Source organism: Haliotis asinina, chromosome 4 (assembly GCF_037392515.1).
Source record: "Haliotis asinina isolate JCU_RB_2024 chromosome 4, JCU_Hal_asi_v2, whole genome shotgun sequence".
Lineage (NCBI taxonomy): Eukaryota > Metazoa > Mollusca > Gastropoda > Lepetellida > Haliotidae > Haliotis > Haliotis asinina.
This window is the reverse complement of record NC_090283.1, coordinates 80,317,503-80,341,185: the sequence shown is the minus strand read 5'-3', so window position 1 is coordinate 80,341,185 and position 23,683 is coordinate 80,317,503. Positions and strand designations below refer to the sequence as shown.

Sequence of the window (23,683 nt, the reverse complement as noted above, 5' to 3'; positions counted from 1 at the left end):
TGTTGGGGAGATGGAAGTGGAAGCCATGCTTATCCCAGGACGTTGGAATGCTTGAATAGGCTTGAGTGCCACAACATGTTGTTGAATAGTATTTCAGCTACACAGTATTTCAGTCATACAGTATTTCAGTCATGTGCAGCCTGACATGCCATGTCATACAGTATTTGAGTCATGTGCAGCCTGACATGTCATGTCACACAGTATTTCAGTCATGTGCAGCCTGACATGTCTTGTCATACAGTATTTCAGTCATGTGCAATCTGACATGTCATGTCATACAGTATTTCAGTCATGTGCAATCTGACATGTCATGTCACACAGCATTTCAGTCATGTGCAGCCTGACATGTCTTGTCACACAGTATTTCAGTCATGTGCAATCTGACATGTCATGTCACACAGTATTTCAGTCATGTGCAGCCTGACATGTCATGTCATACAGTATTTCAGTCATGTGCAATCTGACATGTCATGTCACACAGTATTTCAGTCATGTGCAGCCTGACATGTCATGTCACACAGTATTTCAGTCATGTGCAGCCTGACGTGTCATGTCATACAGTATTTCAGTCACGTGCAATCTGACATGTCATGTCACACAGCATTTCAGTCATGTGCAGCCTGACATGTCTTGTCATACAGTATTTCAGTCATGTGCAGCCTGACATGTCATGTCACACAGTATTTCAGTGATGTGCAATCTGACATGCCATGTCATACAGTATTTCAGTCATGTGCAGCCTGACATGTCATGTCATACAGTATTTCAGTCATGTGCAGCCTGACATGTCATGTCATACAGTATTTCAGTCATGTGCAGCCTGACATGTCATGTCATACAGTATTTCAGTCATGTGCAGCCTGACATGTCATGTCACACAGCATTTCAGTCATGTGCAGCCTGACATGTCTTGTCACACAGTATTTCAGTCATGTGCAATCTGACATGTCTTGTCACACAGTATTTCAGTCATGTGCAATCTGACATGTCATGTCATGTCACACAGTATTTCAGTCATGTGCAATCTGACATGTCATGTCACACAGTATTTCAGTCATGTGCAGCCTGACATGTCTTGTCATACAGTATTTCAGTCATATGCAGCCTGACATGTCATGTCACACAGTATTTCAGTGATGTGCAATCTGACATGCCATGTCATACAGTATTTCAGTCATGTGCAGCCTGACATGTCATGTCATACAGTATTTCAGTCATGTGCAGCCTGACATGTCATGTCATACAGTATTTCAGTCATGTGCAGCCTGACATGTCATGTCATACAGTATTTCAGTCATGTGCAGCCTGACATGTCATGTCATACAGTATTTCAGTCATGTGCAATCTGACATGTCATGTCACACAGTATTCCAGTCACATGCATGACATGACATGATACAGATCTTTTTGGTAATAAGACATGACGAGATGTTTCACAGGTGTTTGGTAATACACCTTGACATGCAGTGATGCACAGTATTTCGGTCTAGATGCTCTGCGATAGAGCTCAACCTTTAGCTGATATGCGGCATAATGTGACAGTTAAAAAGTGCCTTTAACTTTTAATACTGTTGACTTGATGGCAGCACCTGGAGGCTGATTAAAGAATACCGCCAGTTGAATGGTTGCGAAGTCCTTGAAATATGTTTCAACTATTCTTTTGTCCACAATCCTATAAATATGAAAGAGAATAAATAAGACAGGTCTTTTTGTACATTTTACATATTTCTAATTTCAGAAAAAAAAATTCCAGTTTCCATAAAAAAATAATCACTAACAATCATTTTTGTCTGGAGATTCCTTTGATCAAGCCTGATCTAAATCTGGTCTAAACTCAGTTAATTGACTTCCAGGTGTACAAGGAGCAGGGTATGCACGGCAAGGCTCCGAGCAAGTCAGGAGTGTCGTGGGATGGCAATCTTATAACTGATTTACTCAGTTAGTGATTGTTGCAATCCAGCAATACGCTCTCGGCCAGGGATGTCACACAATCAGCCAACTCTATACCACAGCTTCACTATAGCTCTTGATACACAAGACGTTTGAACAACCGTCAGACACAAATAGAATCAGTCTTTATTCTCACCAGTATCTTGGCCATTATGTTTAGTCGTGTGAAAGTGAACTAAGAGAAAACAGCTCATTAATGTTGTCTAAATAAGCAGACTGGTTAATTTCTTTGCTAATGCTGATGACAAACCAAGTCTCATAATCAGAACTAAGCGTAAATTCAAACCCATGATGACTGGATCCTGGAATGACAAAGGTATGTAACTCCCCTAATGTTTGCTGGATCAGTCAACTAGTGTCACTAATACACTGGAATATAAGCATGCCTGCATGTGCTCACCTATCGTATATGAGGCTATATCTGCATAGCTGCTAATGGCAATAATATCACCCAGATTGGCTGTACATTGACATGTATAACAGGGATATACTATCAATAACACCTGTCTGTCTGAAGACAGGGATAACAGTAGTCATACAACTGCTTATCATACTGCTTGCCACCAGTAGGTAGCTTGTGTTGACAGCACTCAACCATTTCCAAGTTATTTCTAAGATCCTTATGACCTAAACAACTTGTCCTAAAGAAAAAAGGGGGCTGGTATGTATTTTATTGCTTAAATTCACATTTTACTAGTGAGATATTCAGGGAAATTTTTCATCATGCAAACAGTTTGACATAAAAATATTGAATTGTATTTCACCACATAAATTATCATAAAATGGATAAAATGTTTCCCTCAAAACTGGTGACATCCATTTACTGATGAAATATTTCCCATAATTTCTAACACACGATTTTCCATAGTTGACTTCATACACTCTCAGGTCACATAGAGGTTAGAATGCAAGGGATGGTTGAAAGACGTTTTTGTACTACCATCATCTTTTGTTTGATACACCATGCCTATACTTATGTCTCTAATTCTCACTGGAGATGGGTTGACAAGGAATAAAAGAGCAGCCATCTTTTATGAAAGTTGACAAGCCATCTATCTAATTGCCACATCCTCTACTCAAGAACATTCATGAGATAGCTGATTCAATTGAGTTAAATTTTCATTTGCCTCTGAAGATTCAACACTGTGTTGCCCATCAAGAGCGTTTGAATGTTTTGACTACTTATCAAATCAGGACATAAACTCTTCCAAAATTACTTGAATGAAGACCCTTCAGTTCAGTTTGAATATGCATACTTTAGCATGTGCGAGATGTACCACACACTCTGTAGAGGTCTGTGTCCTATGTCTGACGCATGACCTATAGCATGAAGAATATCAATCAGAATCTACGTCATAACAAGATAGGACGACAGCGCTAACTTGCCTTGCTGAATGGTATTAAGGTGTCATGGCCACATGTTACAAACAGTGGCCAGAAAATAAGGCTTATATATTGTCCTACTGGATAAAACAAGGGTCAACAATATATGACAATATCTTTCTCTTTCAGTAACCAAGACACACTTCCTGTATAGAGAAACTGATACAAAGGTAATGGAGATTCGGTTAACTATACAAAGTCACCATTTGCTTAACCATGACTTTGCTCCAACCTTGACATAGTTAAACCTCATCTCCCAGCTGATAACATAAACAAATGTACCACAATATATCTGTGTGATAAATATACGATGTTGGCGACCCATTGCCTTGGAATACTGAGTCTGTGCATACATGGTGCATTATGGGTTTAGTTGCTTGTGTAGCCAATAATGACAACATTGGCAGCAACTACCTTGGAGAATAAGCAACATGGTGAAAAACAGTAATATGCTGAAATGGAATATCCACAGCGATAATTGAGTTCGATGGTGATGACCTGACAGATCATCTTGACACATTGTCTACTCAATGCACTGCCCGATGACGTTACACATCTCACTGTGCTAGGAAGCTAAAGCAAGTGCAGTAGAGAAAGTCACATGACCTCTGTACATCAGTCATGTGATCTAGGATGACCGATACACAATGAAACTAAAATATCGTCACTTGGTAAAATCGCACCATAAAGAGATCACACATCTATTGGCCGATACCAAAGTCATCTGCTACTGTCGCCATGACAACATGGTGACAATATCACAAGAATCATACTGTCACAGATCATACTTGAATATATCCCCTTGGAATGGAACCGCTACCATGGTAACACACAACAAAATTGTTACAACCAAGTGCTGGATCTACAGCTGTCAGTTTGCTGTTGCCATGGTAACTATCATAACTGGTAACATCCTCGTCATCCAAGACAACCATCCCTATGGAAACAGCACATGCTGCATCTTTGTTGCATGTAAGACTACAGGAGCTTCTGGTTAACGTGGCGACAGAGAAGCTGCCCAGTGTCACATCACAAGAAAGGATTGGTTGAGCTTCCCCTTGGCGGAACTTGCTGTTGAGATACCGCATTCTGAAAGAAGAACGATAATTGTTAGTACATGTTGTCATATAAGTCTGATAGACATGTGCATGAAAAACATACAGATACACACAATTCATGTAATCTAAAATACAATCAAGACAAAGATACAGATGGATGCAACCTTCACACACATCTTCCATACGATCTGTCTGGAGATCCTGTATCCTAATTTCACTGACCCAATGACTGAGCACAGTTGACACTATTTGACTGACTGATGGACTAAGCATGCATTTATGCTGCTTCAGCAATGCTACAGCAACATCACATGGGGGAGGGGCACCAGAAATGGGCTTCACACTTTCAACCCATGTAGGGAACTGAACGAGGGTCTTTGGTGTGATGGGCAAACGCTTTAACCACAGGGCTACTCCACCACCCTTAGCACTAACATGATCACTAACATTATCAAACGGCATAAGACTTATGATAGTCCTAACGCCTAAACATTGTATAGAACAAGACCAAAACTTTTCCCTATTCCACATATTTTCCTGACCTTCACCGACACAAGTCTTCTAGCACTCTGCGAAACATTATCATCAAATTGTCACAGACAAACTTAGCCTACATGTGTTATATTTGGGATTACACTTTCTTAGTAACATAGAGAATTCATTTTTTAGGTTAATTTGCATAATGTCTTTCTTAAAATGAATATTTTCATATAACAAACGAAAGACAATATTTTTAAATAAAAAATGTAAAAAGTACATATCCAAGTGACACAAGTGCATAACTATCTTCACTTACTTCCGTGATCAATATAAAAGGAAGGCTTTGCCGAGTAAATATCACACAGACTTGTGTCCCAGGGCCGTTATAGTAGTGCCTGCCTCAGGTTTACCAAGCACCTACAAAGCGTGGCCAGGTTATGGTAACCTTCAGGCTGTACATTTTTATTTCAATAATCCAGACCAGTTGATGTGATGGATCATACAACAAATGTCACCAAGAGATGTCTACCAAATGAAACTCTCAAAACGTGATGCACCATTAAGCGTAGCACAGCCTATTGTGTTATCTCACTAGGGTCTATCCAGATATCTGGGGCAAGGAGATATGAAACATACATATGCAAACGTTTCACCGTATTAAGTACATTCATCAATCAGAACAATAAATGCATGGAGTTAGAAAAAAATCCTGATTGTGGGACATGTATGTTTTTGAGTGATTACTGATTAATATATGCAAAAATTCACAGAATGGACTGTCCAACCAACATCAAGCCTTGTCCTGAAAGTCCCCTAGAGTGGACTGTCCCATGTTTACATTAACATGCATATCTGTAGCTAAGGCCGAAGTTGGACCATTCCCATTTAGAGCAAGAATAGGGCCACTTTTATTGCAACAATAGGGATGTAAGGTGAGTGGGTCAGCCCCACTTTGAGGGGTGTGTTTGTTGTTTGAACTGTGATAACTACCAGAGTAAATGTGCTGTATGTTTGTTCATTTCAAACAAAGAAACAAATATACATGTTACATATCTCCTGCAGCAGTGTAATGACTGTAAGTGTGAGGATGACAATATATGGAATATGGAAACTTTGTTTCTGTTTAATGCATTATTGACACTGGGCATCATGATGATATTTATGACAAAAACAAACATCACAACTGATTCTGTGTCAGATGGAGACAAAAGTACAAGCTCAAGGAGCAGTAATTGTCTGCTGAGATACTTGTCATGGTTTTCTATTACCCAGGGAGAGTCCCGGTCATAAGGTACTGTCTCAATGGGAGCAGGGATCACTTTGAGAGACTGGGCACATATTCCTCAAATTTATATCCAGACTTGAGTGACTTATGTTCTGCGCCGCTTTTAGCAATATTCCATTAAAATCACATCAGATATTGGTTTCACACATTGTACTTATGTGGAGAATCGAACATGGGCCTTTGGCTTGACAAGCAAACACTTCAATTAACAACTAGGCTACCCCTCCACATTCATCCAGACTTGACATAGTCTACACATCAGTCAAACTGACACCCATAGTCATTTATTATGTGATTCTTCAGATGGAGGTTACTTCAGGCAGTTCCAATTTTCAATACAATCCACTTCATGTTTAAGTATTGCATCTAAGCCAAAATTATGAGATTTTTATACCTAATGGCCTTAATATCAAATCTCACCTCCACCAAGTGCCCCCAGATGTAGTAACCCCCTCTAGTTGCCAAATTTACGGGTAATACACACAAGCCTACCAGTCACACTTGGTTTAGATGACACTAGGTGATAGCTAATATACATATATGCTCTCAAAATAAGTGTAAAATGTAATAATTAGTTCATTGTGGTCTTAACAGATACATTGCTTGTGATGACACTGTTATGTTATGAGAGGCACACGAGCTGTTATTCATCACACAGTATGATATGATGTGTCTATGTATATTCCGATATGGAATACATGTTTGTCGTGTGTTTTTTTTGCACTGTGTTTCACATCTGTAAACTATATGTAAAATAAAATAGATAGACGTATGTTCGTTTGATCCAGTAGCATATCAATGACCCAGGTGTTTACACCCCATTACACCCCCAGTGAAAACACTGCAGGGAACTGGTGTTCATACAAACCCTCCCATATCCTGTAGTAGACAATTAGTCTGTGCGCTGTATCTGCATTGTAAAGGGGAACATGTCTTTGTAATTTTTACAACATATTTTTAAAAACTGTTATGAAACAAGGAATTTAAATAGTTCACTTTTATTAGATTTGAATGGACTTCTGAGTAGAAGATTGTGTCAGTCACCTATTTTATTTTCACCCACATGTTAAAACTCCCCCTTTGTTTATAGTTTTGCATACATAGAGGTGTGAAGCTTGGACGTGGAGAAATAATATTGGAAATATTTAATTGATGTGCTGAAGAATTATGTTTAATTAACACTGGATTATGAAATTTAAAACCCTGTTCCAATGTGTAAAATGACACTGTCACACAGCAATCAAACATAATGTGAATATCACCAACATGACAAAAACAAGACCACCACAGAAATATTATACTCAAGAACAATAACCAAAACAAAAACACAATAATTTATTTACAAAACACATAACACATGCATTGCTGGCTTAATGTCAGTCACCTCAATATATGCGAAATGTCTACAAATGTGACACAGAAAACTTTCATTCCAATCCTAGTGTCAATACTCCCAGCTGATCTGCCTCGAAAGGTGATGAAGAGTGCCCATGTTTGAAGCTGTCCCATGGTTTATTATCAGGTGACCGAGGACAATGTGGTTGTTTATGGTAGACATAGATGATACATAACCAGCACAGTCGCTCATGATTGAGGAATCATCTGCATAATCCTGGGAGTAATGTCATGGATCAGCGGAACATCACTGATACTTCGCACTGCCACACAATCACATCGTGTCACACATGGGATACAAACAGCTTAGCATGTGATACATGTGTGATACAGTATCACACATTCATAAATTGGAAATGCAGAGTATCACACCTTCATTTACTTGATACACACAGTATCATATCTGCGATATAAACAGCATAGCACACAATACACCAGACACAACAGTATTACACACATTGTCACACAACTAACTCCGCATTACACACAGACAAACCAGATATACAAACAGTAAACACACAGCATCACAGTGATACAGTGCCCCCCCGAGCTGTGTCAGTACAGATGTACATGGCCTTGGGTTACATGAAGACATCAGTGGTACAGATTGGCCTCAGTCAGGCTGGAGTAGTGATGTCAAGTCAGAATAAGAATAAATAGCGGTTTAAATTTCACATCAGGAAGTTAACTGTGATCACTTGAGGAGACTTGCCATGGGACTAGCTTCTGGATTAGTGACAATTTCAATGAAGTGATCCTTATACAAAGCTAAAATGCTGCTCATGTTTACTGATACTATCAATTGTAATTATATTCAAAATGGTCATGGTCATGAATGATTCAGGTGAACATGGATGCCACAGACTGATAATACTGAACATCAAAAGCATAAACAGTCAGAAGTCTTACAGACATGGTACAACATAGGACAGGAAAGTTGTATCACATAGTTCTGTCCAGCTGACTCAAAGTCACCTTCCCATGTCTTCCCTCAATAATGTCAGTACCATTTTCTATATTGCACAGGCATGGGATACAGATGGAACACATCAGTTGGTTAGTATAAGATTCTCAACCCATGTTAGAGTGGGGCTGAAACTGACCCCCAGGGGCCAGCATTTGACCTGAATGGGGGGTCGGCATTTGAACTTGATAGGGGGTTGGCATTTGAGCTGAATGGGGGGTCTGCATTTGAGATGCCATGAGTCCTGGAGATGGCATTGGGGGATAAGAGCTCACCATGAAAGGGTTTCCTGCTGGTTGTTGAGGGGGCTGTCCCCATCCTCCTGTAAATCCCTGGGGCTGGGTGGGGAATCCCTGCTGAGCAGCTGTAAATCCTGTCTGAGGTTGAGCCCCAAAACCTGGGTTTGCTCCAGCTGGAGCAGACTGTGTAAACCCGGGGAATCCTCCCGCTGTCGTTCCAAATGCACCACTTCCATTCTGCATACCAAATTGTCCAAACCCTGCCCCTGCAGGCTGTGCAGTAGGCTGACCCCCAAACTGACCGAAGCCAACAGGCTGCTGCTGGAACCCCTGTCCGGCTCCTCCAAAGGGATTGGGGTGTGCTGGGGCAGGTGCACCTGCTGCTGGAGTCGTACCTGTGCTTCCTCCAAATGGATTTGCAGCTGGTGAAACAAGGCACCAATCAGTCATTTTACTCTTATCAAAATCAGTGGTTTACCCCACAGAACATTACGAAGGATTGTTAACTTGAATACATTTGAATATTAATGGCCATAGGATTTCATGATATAAATTATGATGTAAACACCAGTATCAACATGTTTTAACATTACCTTATGATGAATTATTGCTTGAAGACATGTATGAATAAAATTTACTAACAGCTGGTGTATATATAATCAACTTAGTGCTTTTTATATGCAACAAAATCATATATAGCATCAACAATGAATAAAAGCACATAACAAACCACTTCAGCATGAAGACATTAGCTAGCACAAAAATTCACAGTATGTCATCTTGCATCAAGTTATGTCTCATGGCAACACTAGAATCAAGTTATGCCTCATGGCAACACTAGAATCAAGTTATGTCTCATGGCAACACTAGAATCAAGTTATGTCTCATGGCAGCACTATCATAATTATCCAGTAAGGCACTACATTGGGTGAGTGAGGGTAGGTATTTACACTAGCAAGCGATACCATGGACACATCATGCCAAGGTGTAATAAACCAGCCAGTTCGTAAGGATAAGATGACCTAACCAGATCAAAAACCTGTCAGCCACCATCTACTCCTCTCTTCACAAGAGAGAGTCAGCAGTGTTTAAATATGAAGTCATACAGTGAGTGAGAGAAGCTGGGCTGGAGCTATCACTGATGATTTACCACAGTAGGTGGTAATGGACCAAACAATTTAGTCAACATTTCCATCCAAACCTAAGACTGCATATTCCAATATCTCAACTGTGCACAGACCAGCCCAAGTTATTTGAGGTCAACACAACCCTTCATCATCACAGTTTGATATTTTTCCATACTTTAGTCTGACTAGTACTCATCATGCATATTATAGTCTTCATATACACAGCCATGCACACACCATGACCTTCAAGGCCACATGGGCAGATAATCTATGTAATGCTACAATAATCATTATTAATTGTTCAGTTGCTGTTATTTTGTTGCAATTTTCATTATCACTATCTTTAAACAGGTTACCAAGACTTCATAAAAGACAAAGAAAATACATTATTCTTAAAAAGTAGCAATTTTTTCGACTGACCACAAGCATTCTACCCTTCTGCCATCCTGTAGAGTGAGTGAGGGAGTTTGGTTTGATGCTCCTTGATCAGAATTTTTCAGTAGATTCTGCTCATCATAGAAGAAAAGTGATGCAGATTTCAGTCACTTATCAACCCTTGAAGGTCCAGGGTAGAATAGGCCTTCAGCAACCCATGCTTGCCATAAAAGCGACTTGAAAGCTTGTGTAAGCTTGTTGTAATCTGTGACCAACTGGATCAGGTGGTCAGGCCCACAGGTTGACACAATCATGTGATCGGTTCCCTATTGCGCAGATCGATGCTCATGCTGTTCACTGGATTGTCTGGTCCAGACTCGATTATTTACAGACTGCAGCCAGATAGCCTGAATATCGATAAGTGTGGCATAAAACTAAACTCACTCACTGACTCCATCACTTATCACTTTAGTTGGGGCTAATTTCTGAAATGACATTAGGATTTGTGGCTGTGAACTGTGAACTGCTCTGAAGCCGGAAAACTAGCCCATGAAGTAAATACTTCTCCCTGTCAGTAGACCTGTCAGAACTGTTAAGGAAAGCACAGAGGAAAGACATTCTTACCACTTCATGCTAAACTTAAAAATATATTTATTAATCTATCATCCTTAACAAAAACCTCTAAGAGCCCTGAAGATTCACCTGGCACTGTTCAGCTTGGGTTGAACATCTAAACTCAGAGATTATCATAAGCCTGACAGGATTCAATAAGAATAGAAAATCCATGCATGATGCACAAAGTTAACTACTAACAAACTTGGAAGATCCCACTTGATCTTGCAAGACCAAAGGTAACCCAACAAACATGTTGTATTGCTATTCCCTGGACATCAGAGGTGGTAAGGCTGAAGAAAGCAGATGTTTACAGTACTGCAGGCTGCATCAACCACAAGCTGCAGAGGATGCTGCTGCTGCTGTTGGTGAAGAGCTATAGAGTAAGGACATGCAGGTCTCCAGGTGAGGACAGATGGGACACTCCAGCCTCTATGCACATCAGATACATGACAGTGTGTATGGCTGTTACTTAAGCTGATCCCAGCAATATTCAAACAAGACACCAGAAATGCATTCTTCACGTTGTTCTCATGTTGGGAATCAAACCCATGCCTTATGCTTTATTAAGCATGATCTTTAGCAAGTGAGCCACCCCTGGCTATATTCTCATGCTTTACACTGATCCTAAATTGGAAAATATCACTAACTTCAGAATTCTTTAGTAACATCTGAGAAGATCTAGGTGTTGATAATTTCAAACACTGAGCATGGGACCATGAGGTATGGTACTGACAAATCAGCTACAATGGATTCAAACCCACGGTGAGCTAATTCTGGCCCCTGATGCTATAATTGTTATAATTGTGGTTTGTGTTGGGCAGTCTAATAATAACTGATTATTCTCTGGTGCTGCTGTTCCATAATTCAGGTTAATATTCTACAAGGCCATTATTGTATTTATATGCTATTGAGATATAAGATATACTGTTTATAGATACATATGCTATTCTACATCTTTATACCATATATATATAAGTAAATATGCGGTTATTAGTAATTACATGAGAGATTACAATTTTTTGCCATTCAAATGAGAGAGAACACTTTAGTTTTTCTGCATTTCACATTAAAAACAAACACTGATGCAATTCACAAACCATCCAAGTCATATTGCACTTTTGCCCGATGAAGAAACAAGGAGGTTTCAAATACAAGGAAGGTAACTCTGGATCACACAATCCATCTCAACTGGAAACAAGATTGAAAACAAGAACACCAGAAGAAGATGGACGCAAGAACTCATTTCAAATGCCAAGCAAAAGAATGATTAAGACAGGGGTTAAACTGTAACTAACTTAGCATGCACAATGCTTATATTGTTACCACGGTTACCAGAAGGGGAGACAAAGGGGTTTCCTGGGAATCCTAATCGATTTAAGGTTTTCTGGCAATCTGACAGTAAACAAGGAAACCAATGAGAGAAACATAAGCCTGGAAAGTAGTACTATAAACAAAATCATTCTAAGAACTTGTTAAACAATTTGACTTATATTATACAAACAGTCTCAATGAAGAGTTAAAAGAATCAACAGCAAGAATAATACTATAAAGTTGATAGAGAATAGTAACTTGACAACACCACTTTAAGTTTTACCTGTTCAGCAGCAGCAAAGGAAAAATTTAAAAAAGGATATAGTTTAAGGAGAAATTTGCAATGTTACTCTGAGGTTGTTTAAATAATGCAGTTTACATACCTGGAGTCTTGACTGATTCAATGCAACCTGCAAACATGGAGGATATACTCCATCTCTCTCTCTATATATATATAACCTGTTGCAGTGTCTGGCCATTTAACCTGAGACTGATACCAGTAAAATTGATTCTTTTAGGATTGGATGAGCCTCACCTGTTGTCGAACTTGTATTGCTGAAGATACTGCTTGTGCTGTTGGCAGCGGTTGGCTGAGGCTGGCTGTTCCAACCAGCAGGTGCACTCCCACTGCTGCTGCTGGTTGTGCCATTCCAGTTGATATTACCACCCCCTACGCTGGTTGTTTGACCCCCCCAGTTGAGTGCTGACCCTGACCCTGAAACTGTAGTGCCTCCCCACTCCACATTACCCCCCGCAGGAGGGTTCACAGATGCTGCAGTGGTAGTGGCTGTACCAAACACGCTGTCTAGATCAGCTAAAGCTGCATACTTGTCACCGCTGCCGGTGTTCGGGGTAGTTTGTGTGGGTGGAGCTGATGGAGCTGTAGGTGCTGTTGCAGTTGCTGGAGAACTGCCCAATGGTTGAAGGGGAGCTGTAATGCAGACCAACAATAAAAAAACAAAATTCAGACAACAATTTGAAGAAGTGGGTGTCTTACTCCCAACTCTTAGATAGCACCTAGTTCAGTCAAGATATTTGTTCTCTTACTTCTGTACAGAGTTGGAATATCTGCAGTTCTTAATATTTACAGAATACAACTTATCATCCAGAGTCGGGTGGTCAAAATTATAAACATCACTCAAAATGATTTCAACCCCTTCAACAAATATTTGCCTGGTCAGGCAGCTGTGATATAGCTGGAATGTTGCCAAGGTAAATGATGAGTTTTCAGCCACTTCTAGCAATATTCCTGCAATGTCATGGGCAGAACACCAGAAATGGGCTGCACACGCTGTACCCATGTGTGAGGACTCAAACACAAGACTATGGCACGTCAAGAGAACATCTCCATCACTCGGCTACCCCTACAGCCCAAGACATAGAACGAACTCTATGAGGCAGTGTAGGAACTGGGAACTTCGCTCAAAGCTGTCCGGGGCGGTGGGGGTAGCAAGACTATGGCACGTCAAGAGAACATCCTCATCACTCGGCTACCCCTAAAGCCCTACAACTCAATAAGGCAGTGTAGGAACTGGGACAGCGCAAAGCTGTCTAGGGCAGTGGGGGTAGCCCAGTGGTTAAAGCAATGTTCATCACGCCAAAGGCTGGATCAATTCACACATGGGTACAATGTATGAAGCCCATTACTGGTGTCCACTTCCATGATATTGCTAGAATGGTGCTAAAAGCTGCAAAAAACTACTTACTCAAAGCTGTTGAGAGGCAGTGACAGGGTCAATATACATAACCGACAGATCCTGATGACACCAAATACCCATTTCAGAGACACTAACTATGCTCACCACTAGACATTGGAAATGCTGAGGGGGGAGGTGCCTGGGCTGCTGGCGTCGGCTGACTTCCAAAGTTGGAAAAGTCTGCAAATCCACCGCCTGGAAGTCAAGGAAGAAAAGAATCAACTTTGCTGGACATTTACAGCAGCAACACCTGGTAACAGGGCCGTATGTTCCCTGACGGCTAATCGAGCAGCATGTGTACAAGTGCCGAGAAACTTATTTATTCATTAACCTGTGATGTGCTGTCTCCATGTTTTCTCATACACCTGTCTGTCCCTTTCTCTGCACTCCTCCCTCATAATACACAGTGTACTGTGTCAATATTTTAACAAAAGTTTGTTAAACAACTTTTTTATTTTAAGAAAAAATATTCTGCTAAAAAGTCACAGAGTTGGTATGAGGTTCTGATTATGATCAGTGTTTCATTCAGTATGTTATGTTTATTAGTTTTCGAGCTAGACTGCAATTCATCGATCTGCTTTTGAGCCAAACGAACTATAAACCTCATTGATTTCGATGAAAAGTAACACACACACAAGAACCCTATAACAAAACTGGGTCATCAATCACTCCCTCACTGGGCAGTATATGACTCCCTCACTGTGCTGTTGTGTGCCTCACCTCCAGAAGATGCTGGAGGGGTGCTGGCAAATGGATCCCCTCCCAGATCCCCTAGCAGGTCAAATCCTGACCCTTGTTGCGGCTGTGCCTTGGGCTGGGCCACCGAAGTTGGAGGCTGTGGTGCCTGGACTGGCTGTGGTGCACCAGGGGGCGCTGAGATAGGCCCAGGATTGGCGGGTGCTGTGCGATTCATCTGGGGTGACTGGAAACAGACAATGTGCAGATCAAAGTAACTGACTCTCTTTATTCTGAAAACAAACATCATCGTTAGCACATACAACACATCTGCAATGTACCAGAGTGATCTTCATTACAACAACGAGTTCCCCCTGAAAACTCTTCACCAAATGATTACAATGACAATGAAATCTTCAAAATTCTGTGATTTCTACTGGACCAAACTTTAAACATTCCTATCCAAGCCAAAACACGTGTTTGCTCACAAAAAAAACGCCTACGTTTTTCTATACAAGAAAGTTCATTCTTAAGTTGATTGAGCAGTGTCCAAAGGCTTCACAACAAATACAAATGGGTTAAGGTCTAGGAAGCTAACCTTCTAACTTTGGACCTGCTAAATACAAAGTGTCAGTCTTTGTCTCGGTGACCTCAACCAGCAGTCCCCAGATACTGAATACAAACTGCCCAGTAATGGTTTAAGGGAGACAATCTTAATAGGACGTGACACTCCAGAGAAGTATCATGTTACACGTGCTACCAATGCTGAAATGTAAAGTACTTACACATTGAGCTAGGATAGAATGACATGATTTGCATGTCAAACACTGTCTTAACATGTTACACTCATGTGACGTGAAAACAACAGCATGTCAGATGTAATTAAAACATTTGGCTGAATATACCAGTGAAAGGCTAAAATAGTTATTCTGGGTTTCACACTTTTAAATACAATGCAATAACTATGCATATGCAATAATGTCCCCTGCCAAGATGTTGCTGGAATATAGCTAGAAGTATTGTAAACTTGCTAATTTCAAATGGATGTTTATAGATCTATTTCCCAGGATTTTAGTAATTATGTTTGAAAGAAGACCAAAAGCAAACCCTATCTCATCATGTCTGTCCACGTATCCGTAAAGAAGCACATAATCCATACTGTCTCTAAACTAAGCTACACCAGGGGTAGTCCCAGGGATGTATTATACATCTGCATCATCAGTTCACTGTTTAATGCAAAGCTAAGAATCGTTTCAGCTGTATGCTGGCAGTCTTTAAATAATCCAGTCTGGACCAGACAAACTAGTGATTTATACTGTGGGCACCAATTCAGCCTTAACAGAGACCATGGCAACAGACAATTAAACACAAATCCACAAGAGGCTCACCTGGTTGTTCTGGACGACAAGTTTTGTGGCGTTCTCCCCCAATAAAGACCGTAGTGGTTTCTGTGCTGGCTGTTTACTGGCTGACACTTCGTTCATGCGTCGGGCTTCCTCTTTCATGGACTCTGTAGGAGCTACATACCAACGTTTGTTTTCGTATTTCTGAACCATAAAATCTCGAACCCTTTGTTCGTCTCTGGAGTCTGGCTCTGGCCACGATCTGCTGTCGTACAGACCAAGAAATACTTTCCGACAAAGCTGTAAAAGACAAATGTATCAGCTTGAACATCATCCCAGATATAATCAGCAACATTGAATGTCATTAAGTTTCTTAGCATGTCAGCATTATGCAAACTATTCGTAACTGTTTCATGTCACTCTTACAAACCAAACTGAAATACAAACATGTCAAGATTCACTAGTGCCCTTAGAATACAACATCTAGTCAGTAAGTGGCAACATCATGGCTTGACATAACGTGAAGTCAAAGACCTTTGATAAACTAGGACACCCAGTACAAGCACCTGCTTCAGTAGATCCGAGCTGTGACAATCCTCACTGGTGCTCACTGGAAACAAGGTGTGGTGTCATACATACAAGTTTGCTGCTCAATGCCTCACTGCTATAAGTGAGTGAGTGAGTGAGTGAGTGAGTGAGTGAGTGAGTGAGTGAGTGAGTGAGTGAGTGAGTGAGTGAGTGAGTGAGTGAGTGAGTGAGTTAGTTCAGTTTTACACCCCAATATCATGGCGGGGGGCAACAAAAACAAAGGAACATTGTAATCATGTTGGGAATCAAACCAAGCCTTTGGCGTGATCCTGCTATAAGAATGCACACTGAATATAATCAAGCTTGGACCAAACAATCCTGTGACTGATGATGTGAGAAACAATCCATGTTGTCAAGGTGCACTCACATGTCATCACCTAAGTTTTTCCACCCATTCAAGATTACCCCTTACAATCTACAAAGGTTCTTGCTAAAACTCCAAATGAAAATTGCTGCAGGTTTTAGCAATATTTCAGCCACATCACATCATGGTGGGATGACACCATAAACTGGCTTCAAACTCAAACTGTGTAAATGCCTGAAAAATAAGACATCCCACAACTGTAACATGGGTTGGATACCACGATAACACAGTGTGAGATGACATTAACCCGAAACATCTGTGTCACCTACAAGATATGAAACATTGAAATTCCGCCATTACCTGTTTTGGTGGTGCTGGGATCGCAGGAATAACAGCAGCCATATTGTACCAAAATAAAGATAATCAGATCCAAATGTAAACAAAAATACAAACTTCAGGTGCAATGAAACTGCGAAGCTAATGCCACGACAACAACTACCACCACAAGCTGGCTACAGTATTCCACGTTGTGAGTTGTGTACAGTGACAAGGACAACCCCAGTTCTGACGAATGGGGAAACATGGCTTTCTTATATACCTTGTGTCAGAAGACGTTTGGGGACGGATGTTGGAGAAGAGCACCCTGGCTGGTTCAGGATCACAGTGGTACGGAAGACAGTACCAGTCTCTGTTTTTATCTCGTGACATGTAATCAACCTTTGACTGGAGAGACAGAGAGAGGGGGGAGTGGTACAACTATGTGATATCAGACCGTATCACATCCCCGTATCACCTTACAACTGGGTCGGAGAGCTTGCTCATGAACATGTTGATATTACACAGCGTTGTTAATCATGTTAATTCATAGCTTTCCCAATACCTTGTGTCATCTACCGTACAATCTCCTATCAATCTTTATTCCATTACATGACATGAAAATACAGCCTGGATGCAGCTGATGAACATTTACTGGCCATGCAGCCCGATATCTATCTGAAAAGTGTATTTTGTGTGATCTTCACATATTCAAACTTACAGGGTCCCATATCAACATCTAGGACACTGATCTTTCCCAGTCATTTAACTGATATACTCTTATGTCTTTATATTGGATGTAATTCAACTGAATATCCAGTTATTCAAAGGAGAAAATACTGATAAATCCTGATAATGTGTTTCATGAAATATTTCCCATGTCTTTGATGGCTTTTATTTTATTTTTATTGTTGTTCCATGTTTTAGTGAAAACTTGAAAATATTTGGTTTAAATGTCACAGTTATTAGTGTTGGGTATTGGTTCTAAAATATCATAACTGATAACTGGTTCATTACAACCAATCATTCATCAAAAATAATACCTTTGCATTATTCATCAAATTTTCCTGGTTATGTTTGTTAATGCACAAAAAAGTAAAGAAACTAAAGAAAATTATTTCGTTCTCATGAGTTGGGTTTTTTTCAAACTGCACCAAATGCATCTGCAGGTGTCAAATCTTTAAAGGATGATTAGTAAGTTACTAAAGTTAGGAACATGAATTTCCTGGCATCTTTACGATACTTTCAACCATAACTTGGAATGAGGTAGGGAATGAGTGAGTTTAGTTTTACATTGCACTAAGCAGATTTCCAGTTATATGGCGGCAAGCTGTAAATAATCGAGTTTGGACAAGACAATCCAGTGATCAACAGTATGAGCATCAATCTGTGCAATTGGGAATCGATCATGTGTCAACCAATTGAGTGAGTCTGACCACCTGATCCCATAAGTCGCCTTTTACAACGCAGTGCTCATGAAACGGAATAGACAAACCTAACCTTGTGAAAAAGATTGTTAATAAAAACAAGTATATAAATCTTGTTTGTGTTCGATTGAGAGAAAATATGATGGTGACAAAGTTAGTTCTGGGTTGAGTATCTGTTTAACACTTGCTTCATATATCAACAAACACGTGGGACTCATCATGGGGCATACGGTAAGTGTATACATTGGCTAATCCGACAGAATGTTGGGATAATATGTACAAAGTCCAGCTCACTTATCACTGATGAGTCGCAGCAGGTACCAGTCACTACAGCAAGGGTTATGAAGCAGACAAATTATCAGAGACTTTTTCTCACAGAACCAGCCAATCACAGTTCCTGCCATGTGATATCTGCAGCCAATGACACCTCAGCTTCCGTACCAGCATGGAAACAAGATGGTACAGACAGGTAAACACTACAGTATCAGTTATCACCATGTATGGAAGTTACAAGTCCCACTACAATCATTAGTTGCGATATGGGAACCTGCCTCAGGAATCTCAGAAATGTTTCAATGCCAGTTATATTTCATTACGTCACAAAATATCAGAATAATGTAAATGGTTCCGAGTATTAGCAATCATATTTACTCCTCAATACAAAACCCTCAGGCATGAATATTATACTGAATGTGAAAGCATTGTAGTAAGGCAAATGGCATCCTCGATATCTGCAGGGTATACGTTCCGATAAGTCTGCTCTATACCCTGGATGCATCTACGGCTCAGCCCCATGAATTTATTACCTCCCTTGGTTGGCTTTTTATCCAATCAAGTGTATACACTGCGAAGTTGAGCGAACCAATCACACCTCACTTTCGCTTTTAAAATTATCTTACCAATTGATGAATGATCGGTTGTAATGAACCACTCATCAGTTATGATATTTTAGAACAAACCTTCACAGCTGCGACTGCTATCTTTGTTGACACTGGCAAGTTCAGCTGTGATGGCGGCTTAGTTGATCGGTTACAGTGAGAATGCAGAGCCAGCGAAGGGAGGTAATAAAATTTTCCAGCCCCGCCATAGATGCGCCCAGGGTATGGTGGAGACTTATCGGAATGTATACCCTGGAGATATCGAGGATTGGCAAATGGCTGATCATAACACAACTTAGAGACGCAACTATCTACAGCAAATTGTTGGGGTGAAATTTCTCAAAATCAGTCGAGTGACCTTCACCAATACAACAAAATGAAATTCACTACATCAGCAAAAGCCAGCGGCATGGTGGTAAAAACAAGGTCAAGTCAAATACACTCGTTGCAACGTAACAAAGATTGTTCCACTTTGAGGCAGCAATGGGCCTAGATCTCAAGATATTTCCTTGTATTGTGTTGAATTAGCAAGCAGTATTAAAAGCTTAATCTTAGTTGACACAAGAGATCATGGTCATCAGCGATCCAATTCAGCCATTCTGAACATGTACTTGAACACTTGCTGATAGGTATCCTGAACATGTGCTTGTTGATTGCTCCAAATATAATTTCAATTATTTAATGTTTTAAAGATGGTGCAACCGACAGTAAGTATTACAATTAGAGTGTAAAGGGTGTCATATTTATTATTATGCAGAACACTGCATTTTGGACAAGGGACGACAATCCAAGCCATTTTTACCATACAAAAGTCCTGTCTGTACTGCAACAACATAAACTACTAAATTTTGTTTCTAATTTGAATTAATTTTAATTCATGAGATAAGAGTCTGCTGTCTTAATCCATATTTTGTTGAGCTTGATTTAACGAGTCCATATTTGCTACTGACAATCCATCAGTGAACAGGTAGAGTAATCATAGTCATGGTGTCGAGAACCCTAGTGATACTGACAGGTGGGACTAACACCACCACCCCACCCCCCCCGACAACATCTTCTTTTGTTCCTTAGGGATGCACCTGACAGCATTCAACAGAGGCTCATGAAACAGTTTAAAATTTCAGTAATATTATGGCATGTAAGGTACGTGTGTATAATCAGCAAATGTTGAACATGGTAACTGTTTCGTGGACACATGACCAGCTAGTGTCTGGTGATTAGTGTTTAACCAAGACAAAATGAATAGTCAGACACTAGGATGCATAAGCATTCCCTTAAGTCACCTTCACACACAGGCTTGTCCATACAAAACATTCATCAATATAGTTGTATAAGCTGGCAACAGCTAAAGTGAAAATTCCAGTGAATTATGTGACAAGATCAGAACTATGGAACTTCAGCTGGTAAAATAGGATAATTAACATGTTTTCTACAATGAGATGTTTTACAATATTAATTTGATCAAATCTGAGAAATTTGAAATTCCACAAATACTATCTGTAATTTATATTATCTCGGGGGGAATATCGTGCTCTGAGCTTGTCTTGGTAAAACTAGTCTAGGCAAATGAATTTAATTCACCTGCCTAAATTCCTTGTCATTATCCAACCATACTTTTGGTTACTGTCAGGCTCAAAACAAATCAGTCGTCACGTAGAAAACAAACAAATAAGATGCCTTCCCTGTCATCAAATAGAAACAACAAAACCCTCTTCACATGTACAAGAAATCTCTGCTAAAAGCATAGTCCTTGTACAGTTGTGACTAACTCATGAGTATGTGTTTGTTTGATTCCACATTCAGTTGTGTTACAGATATACGACAGTCTATAAACAATCCACCCTGGACCACACAACATAAGAAGCAAACTTATTGTTAATGCTCTTTGCTGCCAACTGCTGTTTAGTAACCAGAAATAATTAAACCAAACTTCATCATCACTGGTATGTTTAATTTAACGCATTTTCATACAGTGCCATCTCTCTACTGTTAGCATACCCATGACCTAAATCAAGAGACACATTAATCACGTGACACCTGCCGTGGCTGCTGTAAGAACATTACACACTTTGTCAACATCCACTACATGGTACAGGCGACGACAACACAGTGACTGACAATACACAGACAAACATGGCATCATCCTACGTGGCATACCCGTCCCCAACTCTCAAACTTTGGGGGGGGGGGAGGAAATGCTTATCTCTCATTTAAGAAGAGGATAAATTTAGATGGGAGCTCCAGAGAGTAGCAGTTTCATTTATAGTTCCCTTATTCATTGGATCTATTGGCTGTTTCATCATCACAATGAAAATACACTAATACACTACAGACCTGCAGCCAACATAACAAACAAATCACAAATTAATTTCAAATTATGATTATAATGGCTACAGAACATAAGAAGTGGCACATGTATCTTATTATAACTGTATTTGTGAGTCACGTGAACTTTGTGATCAGCTGTTCAGTTTTAAACATGTTGGGGTACAAGCAAGCCAGACTGTGAGACAAACATATCTGATTTCTGTAAAAACAACTACAAACTGGATGTCTGAAACCCAAAATATAAAAGTATGTTGATATGGACATTTCTTACACATTGTTGCTTCTGTGCACCTGGCGGTTTAGTTTCTTTTCAGTCTGTCATGGACCCAAACATGTGTAATGCCAACAAGAAAAACTGTACGTAATAGATATTGTTTGAAGACTTCAAGCATGTCAATACATCATAGTTCCCAAACTTGTGAACATATACCAGTATTTAGTATACGCCAGTTTACCTGACTAGCAAATAGTCTATGAAATGAACATATTTTACAGAAAAAAAAGTTTGTAGACTGATATAAAATACAACAAAAGGAGCCCAGTGACTTTTTTCATCTTCAAACCTGCAAATATGTGAATCTCGATTCACCACACAATCTAGACTTTACATGGGCTGCACTGGGTATATATGTTTCAGGGTCTGTATGACAAATTAGCCACTTTATCTGAGGTAGGGTCTGGGAACGAGAATTCGAACATTCCGAACGTCCCTGGAACTATCAGCTGATAACAACTTGTTATGTGTTCCCACAGAAGTGACCATATACAGATACTGTAGGCAATGTGTCTGACAGACTCTATCATCATGATAATCATCATGATGACAACAAGCTCTACTGACCCAGTGACAGAGTTCCGAGGAGCCCACTTCCTGTGTTCACATGCTGAGCTAATGATCAGTAGCATCACATAAGCATCGGGGTCAGGGATCAACTGATAACTGTGTTGACATCCTTCTTCAATGCCACCACAAACATCTTCTGATATTATTTACTTTAGGTATTTGAAGACAATTCCTTCTTCCGCTACACCACAAACATCCTTGGTCACTATCCACCTTGAGTATTGGATGGTATACTGAACAGCAAAAGAAATGCAACTCTGGATTTTTTTCTTTTTAAATTTGGGGGGCATGGTGGGCAAGCTGGCTGCCGCCAGATTAGTGATCAAGCGAGGTTGGGGTTTTGGGATCGAGCCCACCTGTGACCGGGTGTAAAAACCTTGGAGTCAACTTTGTGTGCAGACTCTTTCAGTGTTGTCACAATCCCTAGTGTACAGTACACTACTCTGTGCACTTGACTTAAAAGAACCCACGAATCTGTTGGTATATGACCAGATGGTGGCCACACAAACACGTGCATACACCTAGTTGTGGGTACAGCAACGTGCAGTAAACTTGGACAAAGTGCTGTGACTATGTGTCCCAGTCCACCCAGCTGTCAATTGGGTACCTCGTTAGGATGAGAGAGCCACAATAAACTCGATGCACCTAGTGGCAGCAAGAGTTGTATACTCCCCAGGGAGTTGAGATTGAAATATGATGTGCTGTTGAGATTGACATCCAGTGATCGAGGGAAAAATACCAGCACCTTGAACATGCACTAGTGGGTGCATATGTGCGCTATATAAATATCCTATCTATCTATCTATCTATCTATCTATCTATCTATCTATCTATCTATCTATCTAAATTGAAGAAAAACATGAACTCTTACTTTTATGAGATTTCATTTTTTTTAAACTTGCATTTCATTTGCTGTTCAGTTCAGTATATTAGATGGTATTTCCTTCTTCCTAGCCACCTGCAAGTTCTGACACTATTCACTTTGAGTGATGGTATGATGGTATTAGATGGTATTTCCATCTTCCTCACCACCACCAACATCTTCTGACACTTTTCACTTTGATGGTTTGATGGTTGGACGGCATTTCCTTCTGGTACCATT

At 40.2% G+C, this 23,683-nt stretch overlaps 1 protein-coding gene across 5 annotated transcripts in view; it reads right to left on the bottom strand.

The window, feature by feature from the left end:
* Window positions 1–2,056: 2,056 nt before the first annotated feature.
* The window catches only part of LOC137281965 (arf-GAP domain and FG repeat-containing protein 1-like), a 38,411-nt gene continuing 16,784 nt past the window's right edge, over window positions 2,057–23,683 (bottom strand). The window contains exons 1-7 of one of the 5 annotated variants that reach the window (XM_067813706.1): window positions 17,150–17,355; window positions 15,943–16,197; window positions 14,600–14,801; window positions 13,985–14,074; window positions 12,718–13,113; window positions 8,791–9,176; window positions 2,057–4,422 (exon numbers count right to left, since the gene is read on the bottom strand). In XM_067813706.1, the coding sequence (XP_067669807.1) occupies window positions 4,363–4,422; window positions 8,791–9,176; window positions 12,718–13,113; window positions 13,985–14,074; window positions 14,600–14,801; window positions 15,943–16,197; window positions 17,150–17,191 (1,431 nt within the window). In that variant the 5' untranslated portion in view covers window positions 17,192–17,355 and the 3' untranslated portion in view covers window positions 2,057–4,362. Of the gene's footprint in view, window positions 4,423–7,478; window positions 9,177–12,717; window positions 13,114–13,984; window positions 14,075–14,599; window positions 14,802–15,942; window positions 16,198–17,149; window positions 17,500–23,683 lie in introns of those variants that run through there. The other 4 variants (XM_067813704.1, XM_067813708.1, XM_067813705.1 and 1 more) reach the window with 4 other exon arrangements.